The sequence below is a fragment of the Bombus pascuorum genome, unplaced genomic scaffold (assembly GCF_905332965.1).
Source record: "Bombus pascuorum unplaced genomic scaffold, iyBomPasc1.1, whole genome shotgun sequence".
NCBI lineage: Eukaryota > Metazoa > Arthropoda > Insecta > Hymenoptera > Apidae > Bombus > Bombus pascuorum.
In genome coordinates, this window is record NW_026869734.1 from 1,297,938 (window position 1) to 1,313,455 (window position 15,518).

The window sequence follows — 15,518 nt, forward strand, 5'->3', positions numbered from 1 at the left end:
GGACCGTGGATTCGTCATATCGAACCTAAGGTCATTGTCATTAGCGTCTAGTTACCGCAGCCACTTGTCAATCTTGTACTATCTATGTCTGTGATAATAAACGCTATCTCGATTGTACAACAATGATGAACAACCCAGGCGAAGATTCGTTACACGACCCTAACGCTAATCATAATAAGAACCCGACATATATATAATAATATTTGATAGAAAATAAGAAATAAATGGAAAATACGAAATAAAAAGTATAAGGAACAGATATTTTTCTTTCTAGCTATACTTCCAACATTAAAATATATATAGGGTGTTTGATTTCAAGAAATATATGCAAATTACTGAAACACTACCCACTGTATGAAAAAATGTTTAAGGCAAGAAATGAATAGTTTCAAAGGAAACATAATCTGGTATAATAATTTTCTCTGTATATGGCCATGTGCAAATCATATGATGACAAAATACGTTTTTTTTATTGAATCATATAGATTTAAATAAAGTAATTGATTCGTACCAACGTCCCCTACAAAAAGATACTAACCTATTTATGTCAAAAAGTAATTAGTTGAAGATACTTTAACTATAACAATTACGCGAAGGACACGAAAAGGTACTTTTGTTTTTACAATATCTTTGTCTTCCACATATTATATTTGACAAAAGGAACTTTGCTACTATGTCCTATACAACGATAGGTTTTTCACGCTCAAAATTGCATCCCATATGACCTGCTTCATATAAATCTATGGATGATATTCATAGCCCAGTCTTATACTTGAGATCGTCTCAAGAACAGTCTTCAGATGTCTTTTGATTTCATAACTGCGACTGAAGATTAATCTTAAGGTCGTGTCTTAAGGATTTGCTTAGTAAAGATCTTGTGAAATAAGAAAATCTCATATAACGTCAAAAGGCGCAAATAAGACCACCTTCATCCAAGTTCCCTTGATCGGGGACTTGAGGAAATCTTACTTTAAAATCGCCAATAACCGTAACCATCTTGACAAATCCAATGTTGTTAATTACACTGACTGCTGAGGAAATAGAAGCGAAAACGAATCAATGCGACGTATAGCCGGGAGCTACAGGAAAGACCAAGGCGCGTGAACAAATTGACGCGCGCTTATGGCTAACGAACAGAAAGCAGGGAATATTAGTAGCAAACTGATAACGTTCAAGTAATCGGTATACCTCGAGTGGCAAAGGTATATCATTGTGGGTGTGAGATCGCTGAGCTGGATATTAAGATTGAACAAAATGTTATATAGTAAATGACAACGTACATATTTTATAAACAGGGACGTACAATTGTTTAATGTAATGGTCGGGGGGTATCTATGTGTACTCTCTAAGTCACAAGTTAAGTAATTTCAAAGGAATATTAAACTGAGTTATTTAAGTTTCAATTCCAACGAAGCAAGAGTCTAATCCTTTTCCTTCATGCAAGCGAGAAAACGGGAATCCAAAACTAATGTAAAATAATGCCTAACATAATGCTAATGTCATGTACTATATCGTTACTGAAACTTTTATGCTTCCTGTATAGATAATTGTTTTATTACAAATATTAATAATAACTATTAATTAAATAGATATATATGTAGCAATGAGTACTATAGGTTTTATATATGAAGTATTAGATCGAACGAAATATGAAACATACACGGCATAGTACTCATTATAACATTTATAGCAAAACAATCGTCTACTCAGATTTCATTTTTTCAATTTATAAAAATATGAATTTATACAAACATCTGCACTCTACTTATCATTACTTCCACAACAACGTTCTCGCTCTAAAGTTCAGATTTTTGTATGAAACTGCGGTTAAACGTGACACCCACAATTTTCTTGCATTCTACTAAAATAGCACTTACTATAGTCTAGCTGGTAAACAAACGTGACAAACGTGTAATCGACAAAGAATCATTTACAAGGTCGTTTCTCTATTTACCCTTTTACTACGTGCATTGTTTACGACATGAAAACGCGGCACACTTACAATTACACACCAGGACTATTATTATTCTGACTGCCAGTCATTTGGCTGATCCGTTTCCCATTCTTATCCACCATTCTCCGCTCGCCTTACACTCTCCCTCGTAAGTACTTTCTACCTGCATCGATCGTGAGTGAACCGCGCATTCATACACTAATTTCCTTCTTTCGTCCTGTCAGACTGTGTGAGAAACGAGAATGCACGTGTTTCAAATATTCATGTCTCGATGAAAAATATCCATGAGACTTGACATTAATTCAGATCTATTTTCAAAAATAATATTATAATTAGTTCTTTATTGATTATTCGACAAATTACCACGATTCTGCTTACCGTCCTCTTGTTCTAACGCAATCTAATAGGATAATAGTAAACTAATAGTAAAAGGGTAAACATAGTAACACGTTATGTACATAATAATAATATAAAACAATGATACGAATTCCCTAAAAGACATATCGGTCAATTCCATACATGGAAAAGTGCGAAATAGTAACGATCTTACAAATACTACTTTCTAAATTTAATCTGAAATTTACTATTATTTGTGTCGTATTGTTGTGTCTATTTTTATGGGTGCAATACATTTAATCAAAACGCACTAGAAACTAATACCGGCGTATTGTGTAAAGTTTGTTTCAATCAATGGTAATCGTGTTCTCCCCTTTTTTATCAGGAGGGAGGCGTCCATATTTGTGTTGGTCCGCTAGGAGGGGACCACATCCCTTGTGTTCCGTTTTCCTAGTCTTGTCGCTCGAGCTGGGGCGGCGGCGGTGCCACCCCCCCCCCTGTTGCGCCTGGGTATCCTTTGTCGCTCCACTCTTGCTGGGTCGCGTTTCCTTTTCTTTTCTCTCTCCGCCCGCTCTTTTGCTAGCATCACTTGCTCACAGAAGGAGCGGACGGCGGTGTATTCCTGGTGCCCTCTCAACATGGCCTTCACGATCGCTTCTCGGGCTACGCTCTCGCCGATGTCGAGTTGCAAGACGTGCTGGTCTGCCCATGCCGGGCATCGCTCCCACGTGTGTTGTACCGTATCCTCCTCTTCCTCGCATTGGTGACATATGGAGGTCACCTCCCGCCGGATCCGTAGTAGGTACTCACCGAACACTCCGTGACCTGTGAGCATCTGTGTCATACGGAATGTCAGCGGTACCCCGCCTTGCTCTCTCCATGTTTCCCAGTTGGGGAGCACGGCGCGAACAGCCCGGTGTTGCCGTGTAGTGTCTTCCTCGACCAGTTGAGAGCGCCATCGCTCCCATGTCTCCCGTTTGGCTTCTTCCCGTGCACTCGACGGTGGTCTGTTGTCGGGTGGTGGCGTCGTTGCGCGCCCGTCCAGGCGTGAGATCTTCCTTTTGTCGTATACCCTTCGAAGTGCGAGGGCTTGCAGCTCGAAGGGGGGGACGCGGCCAGCACGGTCGCCGTCGCGTATGACACCGTCCTGTAGCTTCTTGCTGTGCGGATGGCGGTCGTCCTTTGTAGCCTCCTTAGTAGTAGCCGGCTGCGCCGGCTCTCCATCATGTCTTCGGCCCACACTGGGGCTCCGTAGAGTACTCGGGATTTTATGACTCCCTCGTACAGTTGGCGAACGCCCACTCCCGCTCCACCCACGTTCGGCAGTAGGCCGCATAGGGCGTTGGCCGCGGCAGTCACCCTTGGGACCAGTTGTTCAATGTGCGGCTCGAAGGTCCACTGGCTGTCGATGATGAGACCCAGGTACCTCATCTGGTGTCCCACCGGCACTTCCTCTCCGTTGATATTGATGGACAGTCCGGTTGGTGGTGGTTCTCTTCGTCGCCGGTCGAAGAACCCCAGGGCTTCCGATTTGGTTGGTGACACGCTCAGTCCGAGTCTCCTGATAGCGTTCACGGTTCAAGTACACGGTCGTAAGCGGTGTTCCAGAGGATTGGGCCTAGTACTGACCCCTGCGGTACACCGCACTCGACCGTTTTCCTCGTTTCCCCATCCTTGGTGTTGTATATGATCCACCTGTCGCAGAGGTATGCTCTAATAACCCTTACGAGGTACTCCGGTATCTCGTAGTAGTTCAGGGCTTCTAAGATTCTTGCCCATGGAATGGAGTTGAAGGCGTTAGTTATGTCTAGTGAGACCGCTATCGCCACTCCTTCCTGGGAGACCATATCCTCCACCTTAGAGCATACCCGTCTCACCGCGTCCACTGTCGAGCGTCCTCGGCGGAACCCGTACTGGCTGTCGTGCCACCCAGGCTCTCGTCGCTCCATATGAGCCTCTAGACGCGCTGCAATTATCCTTTCCAGGAGCTTGCCCACCTCGTCCAGCAGGCATATCGGCCTGTATGCGGACGGCGAATCTAGCGGACGACCCTCCTTTCGTAGCAGGACCAGTCTCGCTGTTCGCCATGCCCGTGGGTACATGCCGTCCTTCAGGCATCTATCAAATAGTGTCGCAGGCGGGGAGCCATTATATTTACCGTCTCTGCCCATACTCGGCCTGGGATTCCGTCCGGGCCTGGTGCCACGTCGCGGGCTGCTGTCCTCTTCGTCGCTTCTAATAGCTCTTCCTCGGTGACATGCAGCTCCTCACTCCACTCCGTTGTCGTCGTTGCCACTTCGTCGTTATCGTTGGGTGTGGTGGAGGGGAGGGACGTTTCTGGCTGCCCTGCACTGTCGCCCTGTCTGGGGAACAAGGTCCCAACGACCTTGTCCAGTAGCATTGGATCCATGTTTGTTGTTATCGGGGGAGCCGAGGTACGCAGTTTGTGCGTCACTACTTTATACGGCCGCCCCCATGGGTCAGACTCGACCGCGTCCACGAGTTCCGTCCAGGACCACGCTTTGGCCATCTTAATCTCCCGTTGGAGGGTACGTCTTGCCTCCCTGTATTTCTCGTATGTGTGGGAGATCTCTTCCTCGTCGCGAGTTTGTCTGCGACGCTGTGCCTGTGCGAATCTTCTGCGGGCTCTGTTGCACCTCTCTCGCAACTCCGCGATCTCTGGTGTCCACCAGTAGACTCCTTTGTTCAAATGTCCACTGCTCGGGTTGGAGCGCGGCATCGAGGCATTGCACGCCGCGTTCATGTATTTACGGAGGTCTTCCGCTTCCTCGTCGATACTACTGGTTGCGCTCGTGCATTGGGCGTCCCAGCTCCAGGCCGAGACGATGGCTGCCGCCTGTAGCATCTGTTTGTTCCTCTCCTTCAGGCGCCATCTGGGTGGCGTTGGGCCGGGGTGGTTCGTTCCTCTTCGAGGGCTGTTGGTGTCCCCCCTGTCGATGGCCAGTTCCATCCTTATGTAGAGGGGATTGTTGGATTCTGACTCTGGAGTAAGAAAATTTTCTACCGCATGGAGTTTCCATGGACTTGGTTTGGCTTTTTAATTATTTCTTGGAATAACAGAGCTTCAAATTAATGATGTATCTTCTCTTGATTCATCGGTGAGTAGCGGTACTGCCTAGTATATGTTACAATTTCGTTTGTTATATAAATCGAATGGTACATTCTTCATTCGTTATACCTTACAACTTCCGCAAGTAATAATTTCCTTTATTATTCGGAATTACAATGATGTTCCAAGAGGACAACTTTGGTAGGACAAGTATCTGTAGATACAGTAATATAATCTCAATTTGACCCACCAAAATTGTATCTGTAGATACAGTAATATAATATCTGCCATAATACATTGCCGAATATTAATTGTCATTTACTATATACATATTATTGGGCTTTTATTAAAACGTTTCGTCAGTGGCTTGCCTGGACAAACATTGAATCTTTGAAAAGTAACTAAGCAGGAACGTTTAAATCTTTCTGATTGAAACGTTATATTTATGTAAAAATAAATTCCCTCTACGATCGATAAATAGCAAATAAAAGTAATAAACAAAAAATAAAATTGTATTTGTAAATAACAATTAATCTCGTTACATTAATACACGTTGTCTTTCGACTTGTTCAAACAACAAATAATTCGTTTCCGCTTCTTATTTAAACTGTCCGAAAATTTATTCAATAATATCCAACATTACTCTCAACCAAACAAATCCTGTTTGAAATATTCTTGAATCAATAAATAATTCGAGAATATAATTGGCTTTATAGATTAAAATGAACTATTCTCTATATACAAGAATAGTATCTCGCACATCATCATGATCCAATATACTTTTCTTCCTTAGTTTCTCTTTAGTTATTGTTGTTGGAAATACTCGCAGGACATATGGAAGCAATTATCACTTGTAGTTTATGATTCGCACGGTCAATTTTTATGAAATCCATTAGACGAATAGAGGGTGATTAAGAACTGGAAACGATAGAAGATTTCAGATATTGTAGACATTTCCCATCATCGTCTCCGCTTATTATAAGTATTTTCGATAGGATAATTGAATTTAGCTGTGAAGCTCCTGTACTGCAATACCCGGATTTTGAAAAAACATTCACATTAATAACAGACGCAAGTAACGAAGGATTAGGAGCAATACTCTCCCAAGACGGACATCCATGCTATTACATATCCCGAACCTTGAACCCTCCTGAGAAAAACTATTCCACAACCGAAAAAGAGTTATTGGCGATAGTATGGTCGATCAAAAGACTGAGACAATATTTACTTGGTAGAAAATTTAAGATTCAAGGTGATCGTCAAGCTTTGAAATGGCTAAAAAATGTTAAGGATCCCTCATCGAGACTCATGCGATGGCGTTTGAGACTCGAGGAGTATGATTATGAAATAGAATACAAAAAGGGAAGGGAAAACACAGCTGCAGATGCTCTGTCCCGACTGTATCTTATCACCAATGACAAAGTTCAATCCGATTTAGAAAACCCGAACTATTACGACGAATATGTCGACTGGAAAACAAACATCACCCCAGCTCCAATAACTCAAAAGACTAACAGACCACACTTTAAACAAATTACAAAGACCGAATTAGGAGACTTCAACCAACAGTACTGGTTGCATCAATTAACTAAACACTTTATTAACCAGACTGGCATATAGGGATAAATGACAATAGCTTTAGCACACTAGAAAAAGTGAACATTCAACTCATGTTAAGGTTTCTAACGACTAGATTCCCTCAAATTAAATTGGTATTTGGACAAGATCCGCCGGTAGACTACGATAACGAACAAAAACAAACTATCATAATTTTACTATCAGTATTTTTTTATTTTTATATCTTTATATCTTTTATATTTCTGTATTTATGTATTCTTAAACGTTTTCTATAATTCTATATTCAAATAAAGTATTCAAGTATAAAAAGAAGGATACGAATAGGAATGGCAACGCATGCAACAGTACGTGAATGTTACGCGTGCGCCAGATAACCAGGGGAGATTGTATAGGAATCGGGAGTTCGTTGGACAAAGAGAACGTTTTTTAGAACTACGTTATTTTAATGTAAACTATATACCAAAGAATTCCAAAAAAGAAATAAATAAAATCGGGTAACTGATTAGTTACCCGAAGAAAAATAGGAAAACATCTGCTAAAGGAAATGGCGCAATCAACCTGCGAACCCAAGGTTGCGACGATTGGCGTTAATAGTTGGGCGTTAACAGATTGGCGCTAACAGCATGACATAAACAATTTCAAATTGGAGTTCAACCGCTAACCGCGACGAGTCCACGGTGATTTTTACTCCTTTCTATACGCAGGCGGCACGTTACAAATAGAGATCTCACTCCGCTGGTCTGATGTTTTTAATTATATTTTTAATACAGCGCTTATCGCATTGAGAGCAGCATCATGGCCATTTGTAAGCATTCGTTGGTAAAGGCATGCAGTACATCATTTAAATCCGTCATAATAAAAAGGAGAACGCATGATTACATACATTTCGTAATAAAGATAATAAAAAGAGACTCACCATACCAACATAAGAGAAGATTTATAATGATTTACCTTACAGGAGAATAGGTTTATTTGAATAACACGAAATCCATGCACAAGGTTTTGGAGATCCAGAGACTTTGAAGACCCTAAAAAATTAAAGCAAGTTAGATGAATGCAAAAATTAAAATTTAAACGTGATCATGTTATAAGAGTATCGTATTGAATTATATATTTAATGTAAACAATTAAGTTAAAATGTTACAATATTTTGTCATTATTTGTTTGAATTTCATCAAATGCTTTTAAATAAGAAAATTTTGATAAAAACAAGTAACTTACAGAGTTAAAATAAAAAATTGTATTATCTTTATAGCGTAATTTATTGATAGGTTATAAATGAATTTATAGCCATAATATTCAGAATTTTGCAAAATATTCTCAAGATATATCTTCTTTCACTTGCTAAAACTTTCTAATGGATTGTTATCTAACATACATGATTAAAGCACACTCTTCTGTTAATCATTGATCGATCAAATTGATCCAGTTCTTAAAATCTTAACGAATTCCATAATCAATGTTTCACAATATATAGAAAAAAATAATTTTGAAGCGATCTGATCTATATAAAAAAAGAACATTCTCGAGTTTAACATTGCAATGTTGTAATATTTTTACATTTATAAAAGAAACGTTGACATATTTAAACAAAATAAACCATCAGCGCTTCATATATTTTGGATTATTAAAATATAATTTTGTTTGATACAATTCTTGGAGGGTCAAAAGTTTTTAAAATTAATGAAAGTGATGTGTATTATTGTACATTTAATAATAACAATAAGTATATATATATATATATATATATATATATAATCACTGGTTGGCATCGTTATTCGATTCGCTCGGTTTATTTCCTGTTTTTTTTTACATTCGATTTTAGCACCAGCTTTTTTAAAACTCTGGCAATTAGTTAACAGAATGTGATTTAATCATGGAATAGATCCATTTATTTTGCTTGTAATCCGAATAATTTCAATCGTTCGAGTAGTTTTGTGTTTTTCAAGTATCTCCAAAGCAGTTCAAGTACTTTTCAATTATTCAAGTTCGTCCCCTCCCCCCGTTTTTCAAGTATGTATTCATTTTCCAGAAACATTGATTCAATAATACTTGCCGCTACTGCGTTTTGATTTTTAATTGTGAATTTTTGGAGTTACCGGCACTCGATTAGTTTTTCAAGTTAAAACGTCTCTTATATTATCATCACTTTTTACACGTTATTTGCTATTAGAGTTATTTGCTATGACGTTGAGATTAAAGTGGACTTACTTTGTAAATTCTTTTGATATTAATATAACGTTTCGTTTCAATATTAAATTGTTGCAATCTATTTTGATAAATTTTACCGTCACAAGCTAACGACACAGCGGGTCCCGCTTGTCCACCCACGTCTGCGCCGGTACTGGGGTATCCCTCCCCTGCACCGTAAACTTCATTATTTATATTTTCCGACATATCATAATTATCTTCATCGTCAAGGGTTTGTTTTATCGTGTGTTGGTGCCTTCTCGTCTTGGTGCCACTCACTCTTTCGCACCCTACCCCGGTCGGGACCGATGCAGGGTGACGGGAAGCCCCACGTGAAGGTGAGGTGAGTGGTCTTGACAGATATGGGCCCACCAACTTCTCCGAAGTTCTCCGCACCGGATCAGCGATCTGACGGGCACCACAGCGCCGACCAGCCGCCACCCGACTATAGGTGAACATCAGATACATCGGGGTTTCTCAGGGCATGATGCTACGCACTGAGAACCCATACCCGCCTCGTGCTCCCCATGTGAAGTGTGTATCTATGTGAAGTCCAAGGTGTTTGACTTGCCTTGTTTGTGTTATTTGCGTGCCGTTCAGGAAGATGTTTGGTGTTATCTGTTTTCTCAATGTGAATGTGATGTGGTTGCATTTGTTAGGGTTAGCTTTGACAATAGTTGACATGTACAGTGATTCACGAACATGAGTTTGGATCTTATTAAATTTACTTTATAATATAACAGTATTTGAATTTATATTTATTTTTTTAAACTCTTTTTAAACAGTTTCTAGGGGTTCAATTTCGAAAAACGCCCAAACACGTGTTCGTTTCGTGTGTGTGTGTACACATACATATACATATATATATGTCGGAGATGAAAGGACACCGCCCCCCCCCCCCCCGTTGGAATTATTTGGAAAAGCCTCAATACTGTAGCATCTACGAAATAACCCAGACACAGTCATTCGAAACTTGAGACAATGAGTTTAGGCTCGAGGCGACAACCGGTCGCCGAGCGTAGCCACGGTCACGGGATGAACATTCCACCTAACAGAGATATAAAGTAACATAGCTTTCCTTTAAAGAATTGGCAGTACAGACACTTGACAATAAGACATTCCAACAGCCCCGCAGCTCGCCACACACAGACCCCATTCTTTGGGCCAGATGATCGCCAGATGCCGATGCATCGTTTACAGTTTATGTTCAGATAACCTGAGGAACCGTTACAAATCTTAGGACTTAGTTAACTAAAGTCCTTCAGATTGACAAACAGTCTTTATTCTATCAGCCTGTAAATCTGTCGCCTATTGCGGGAAGTTATGGGAAAGCCTGATTTGGTCACGTACGACGTTGCCTGCTAGGAACTCTCTCTCTAGGGCGGCTAGCATCCTTTTCTAACCGCCAACATAGAAATTGACCAATTAACAGCAGCGTCTATTTCCCTCACCCTCCGAGTGGAGGCTTTCTTTGACGAATCCGATGATCTCGTGCCCTTAGGCACACCCCATCATAGTTTTCCTCTGCAGCGTCGTCGCGACGGAAAGTCATTCTTTTCTGGTAACCTGATTAGCTAAGAGTCAATCAAGCGTTCCTAGTATCACGAGTAGTAAGTTGAGTCCGACTTAGACTTTGAAGCAAAGTATATTCGTTATCCTGTTGACCGTGGATTCGCTATATCGAACCTAGGGCCATTGTCATTAGCGTCCAGCTACCGCGTCCGATTGTCAATCTTGTATCAGCCATACTTGTGTAATAAATATCTGTGCGACAACCATGAACCACACTGGTGAAGATTCATTATACGCCCCTACCGTCAACCCGACATATACATATAACTAGTTTCGTTATTCCAGATTTATGAGAATTAACAAATTCTTCGAATGAAATTATTTTAGCTGTTTAATAAATTGTGCATCAAAAAATTGCTTGTATAAATTAAAGAACGTTTCTAACAGCAGTATTTATTTAGTATATATATGTATATATATATATATATACTACATATATACTATATACTATATACTATATACTATATATATACTATATACTATATACTATATACTATATACTATATACTATATACTATATACTATATATATATATACTATATACTATATACTATATATATATATACATAATTAAATGATAATATGTAAAATACCGAGGTGGATCAATAAACGTATTGTTAAATCCGATGAGCTTTAGTTAAGTTAATTTTTCAGTAACATTCTTACTACATCTTATGATACTTTTCGCAAAAATTCATTGCATCAACAGCTTCCTTTATTTACACAAAAATGTATAGAGAATGTAAAAAATAAAGTCTTAATGTGTTAATTAATTTGCTAATTACAAAGAGGCGACTCAAGTAAAATATGTACTTTGGAAAAGAAACGGAAGCTAAGCTGCAGATGTTTGCACAAAATGGCTTCGTTTTTCTAAATGAAGCATCAACGAACTTGCAAATGTAAACGTTTTAATCAAGATACAAGAAATATAAGTATCCGAATTTAAAACTGAAGATAAAAGACAATAATGAGCAACCGTGCGCTTGTATTTCTCAACTGTTATCTTAGAATATTTAGTAAAACTGCGAATTATTTAAAAAGAAATAAACATTTTTTCATACAAAATGAAGATAGTAAGCAATAATATAAATTTAAAAATGAAAATGATAAATGGTAATACGAATTAAAAATAAGTAACTATATATGCGTTTATTCTTCGTTACTAGCATTTCATAATATCCAATAAAACTGTGTATTATTTTGAAAGTTCGAAACAGAAAAAACTTTCTTCCATACAAAATGACTTAATAATAAAGTTATACTTTGCATTGCAACTCTTCCGTCACGCAAAATCGCTTCATAGAATTTTTCCTCTTTGCTAAAAGAATTATGAAAATTTCCTTTATCGTGTTTTCCTACTTTTCAATCACATTTTGTAAGATTATAACCTTTTCACCCTTCCTTTATTACGTGCTTCCATCATCTGTGGTTTAAAATAATATTAAATCAACAATATCTACCTCCACGTTTCAAATGAGTTCTGAAACATTAAGTGACATTTTTTATGGAAGAGTAATTTCAAAATTCAATAATAATTTGTCAATCGACTTTACATTAAAACTACCTTTCCATTTCATATCAGAATTAAATGCACGTTTCTATTGATTTCTTGAACATTTAAAAAGTATTACTAACATTAACTATATGCAAACTAATAATATTAACAAAGACAAATTAATATAGATAACTAAACCAATCTTATTCGTTTCCCACAAAACATTTATCAACTCTCAAAAGGCTTTACATCTTCGAATCGCTTACTTCAACTACTTCGCATAAAGATCACAAAAACGTGATAAGACCATCTTTGTAGGTTTTCTGACATTCGTAAATTCATCGGAGTTTATAACCAAGAATTTCTCTGATCTTTTAAACATTTTGGACTTCGTCAAAGACGCTACAATCACCATAGGCAACACAACAAAAGAAGGAAGAAGAAAAGAAGAAAAAAGGAAAACTGCAGTTCGTAACCAGCTATGTATTTGCCGGACAGACTTTCAAGGCCACGAAAGCTCGACTTTGAAACCGCCATCCATTCGCATAGCCGACGAATCACGAGATAATGAAGAAATTTAATCAAGACTTGTGGCTGGCAAGAATCTTCTGACGCAGTGTGCAATAGCTACGAGTTACTCACGCTTGCACGACGATATATTTCGGAATATTAAAATTTACCCCGTCGATTAGGCCAAACTCGACAGAGAAATTCCTCTGTCTTTCTATTGCGATACGCTTTATCCTATCTGAGACTCCTTTGGGACTTTTCCGCGGTCATTTTCGCCTAGATAACGAAGAGCTATTCCTTGTAACCGGTTCCTAAGGAATATACTCGAAATTCTTGCTAATAAGTTTTTCATATATGCAATTCCGTAAGATGAAACGAATCGATTACGCTCAAGAGACAACGAAAGATGAGGAAATAGTAAATTTCATAGACTTTTTATAAATCGAGACGCGAACTTGCTATATTTCTTATATATAACTTGCTTCGCGGGGTTAACCAATCTAGGAAATAAGCGGCTCGTTTGCCGCATAAAAGCGCATGCAATGCTGTTAATTTACGTGTTAGGGAAGATCATAGGTAGACTGTGTAAATACATATATACAATATCTAAAATAAAATACTCGAATGCTTATCCATTTTGATTTCTTGATTATGTGCATTATATTATAATTATATTATGTGTATCTATAATTTCTTTCAATGATCATCCGCTGTTATTTCTATCACCTACATATTTTTCTAATCTACTTTTCAAAGAAGGCAATTTTCCATTAATCTCTTCGTCTATCGCGTTAAATTCTTCCGAAATCGGAAGTTTTTACAGTCGTGTAATAACCCAATTTTTCTTATCACTAATAACTAATAATAATTTTCTCAAGAATTAGAAATATCTTAGGCTCTTCTGGGACATTTCTATAGCTATTTTCACCAGGATCGAGAGTGACAGAGATATTCTTTTTAGCCGATTTCTACGGCACACATTGAAACTTTTTACTAACAATAAATTTTTGATAGGTAAATTTCGATATTATGAAACGGGTCGATGATACCGAAGAGAAAATGAGAGGAGAAGGAAAGAGCAACGAGCGCTAATTATAAAAGGGTCAAGTGGTCGTATTTTTTACGAGTACTGTTCACTGCTGTTCACTAGCAAAGAGTATAGAGTATAGAGTTACGGGTTTCATGGATTAATAATAGATTTTCGAACACGCTTTGTTAACGAAGGATCGTTAGACGGGTCTTTGAAGAATTCCTTTGACGAAGTTGTCGCACAAGAAATTTTAATTTTAACGCATATACTAGTGATCCAAGGAAGATCCGAATGCTTTAGGTTCTTGGACGAATATTTGTGCCTTTTTATACAAAGTCGATGTTTTTTCTCAAATTAACGATGCAATCCTTTTTCAAATTAACGAGCTAACTTTTAACACGTTAAATTTTCACAATTCCGATTTCGATGAAATGTTCTTCGTTTTTTCGAAACCTGTTACTCTTAACAATTGAAAATCTCCAACTCGAACAGAGAAAATAGGAAAAAAAGAAGGAAATATAAAAAAGGAAGAAAGGTTGAAGAAAAAAGAACAGAGAGAGAGAGAAAGAGAGTAGAGAAAAAAAGTTATCGTTGAAATTGTGCCGGCATTACTTCAACTTCAAAAATTTCCCTGGAAATTACTCGGCTCTTTTCCCTGCCCTCTCGCCGCTAGAGAGCATGGAAACAAACGTTTCCGAGGACGAGTGCAGCGTTCTAGGAGGCGACGCGCTTCTTAAAGACCGCCAGAGAGGAAACTTCAGAGGATGGGACGGTTCCATCCTACTCGTTAGCTGTTACAACTTGCAGGAGCGTGCAGACGCGCGATTTTAGTTTCCCATAAACCGTCATCGACCATTCGAACGGCGTAATACAACCCTTCTGCCTACGAAGAATTTCAATTCGCGACGAACTAAACCTGCGCGAGCCTAAATCAGGAAATTTTGACAGAAACAACGGAAGTATATTGTTTACAGAACGAACCATAGGATGAATGATGATTGGACTGTTGAGAATTTTTATAGAAAATGCAGATGTGTATGTTGGAATTGAAATTACTTAGCGTTAGACAAATATTAATAGGAGAATTTGGAAATTTGCATTTAGCAAAGTTTGTAATTTAAGTTACGCATTCGTTAAAATGAAATATCAATTTAAATTGGCAGATTCAGAGGTATCGAGACACGTGTAGAATTTGTAAATCTAGGCAGCCAGTGGATTTACAGAATGTTATAAGTAAGGGAGTAAAAGCAGAAATTATAGTATATAATTATAAAAATTTATAAAAAAAAAATTTACTATTGATATTAAGAAAAAGATCATAGTCAATTATTTTATTTCATTTTTATAAGAGATGTTTGATGTATTTTTCTTTCATTTCAATGCGACATATACACGTATAAATTATGTGTATGAAACTAAATATCTATACAATTTCAAACAATTTTCTACCTTCTCTCAATGTCTCAAATGTTCCATTTATTTTGATTTGACCGCGTTATTCACTGTGGATGAGTAAATCAAACATATAAAGTGACCCCCAATCAGGAAATACAAAATTATGTACACTTTACCACAAAAAGTATCGACTGATTTCTGAAATATATACCGCTGAAAATAAAAAAATTAGCAAACTGACAAAAAACATTACTTACAATGGTGGCCATTATGACGACTTATGACGAAGAGAAGCTCGCTTTTGACGTTTCCTCAGGGAGTATTCGCCAGCTGGCTACCTTCTTCGGCAGACGATTGAACTCGACTGAACACAGAGCACAGCGCACGG

The 15,518-nt window shown here is 38.2% G+C and overlaps 3 protein-coding genes across 3 annotated transcripts in view; all 3 read right to left on the reverse strand.

Annotated features, from left to right (window-relative positions):
• The window catches only part of LOC132915699 (uncharacterized), a 229,591-nt gene extending 225,684 nt beyond the window's left edge, over positions 1-3,907 (reverse strand). The window contains exon 1 of the mRNA XM_060975523.1: positions 2,152-3,907. Coding sequence (XP_060831506.1) covers positions 2,706-3,626 — 921 coding nt within the window. The 5' untranslated portion in view covers positions 3,627-3,907 and the 3' untranslated portion in view covers positions 2,152-2,705. The remainder of the gene's footprint in view (positions 1-2,151) is intronic.
• Positions 3,908-4,400: 493 nt separating this feature from the next.
• LOC132915711 (uncharacterized) lies at positions 4,401-5,261 on the reverse strand. The gene has a single exon (XM_060975537.1). It carries the CDS (start codon positions 5,259-5,261, stop codon positions 4,401-4,403), a length of 861 nt encoding a protein of 286 aa, XP_060831520.1.
• A 2,478-nt stretch (positions 5,262-7,739) lies between these two features.
• LOC132915698 (uncharacterized) lies at positions 7,740-9,676 on the reverse strand. Its single transcript, XM_060975522.1, has 2 exons — positions 9,150-9,676; positions 7,740-7,966 (listed from the first exon to the last, which is right to left on the reverse strand). The coding sequence occupies exons 1-2, from the start codon at positions 9,594-9,596 to the stop codon at positions 7,907-7,909; spliced, it is 507 nt and encodes a 168-aa protein (XP_060831505.1). The 5' UTR covers positions 9,597-9,676; the 3' UTR covers positions 7,740-7,906.
• Positions 9,677-15,518: the final 5,842 nt, after the last annotated feature.

Excerpts from the sequence above, each read along its gene's own strand:
- LOC132915711 (XM_060975537.1), bottom strand. The coding sequence starts at position 5,261 with ATGGAACTGGCCATCGACAGGGGGGACACCAACAGCCCTCGAAGAGGA.
- LOC132915698 (XM_060975522.1), bottom strand. The coding sequence starts at position 9,596 with ATGTATCTGATGTTCACCTATAGTCGGGTGGCGGCTGGTCGGCGCTGT. Across the intron at positions 7,967-9,149 it reads ATATCAAAAGAATTTACAAA|GGTCTTCAAAGTCTCTGGAT; the intron begins GTAAGTCCACTT and ends TTAATTTTTTAG.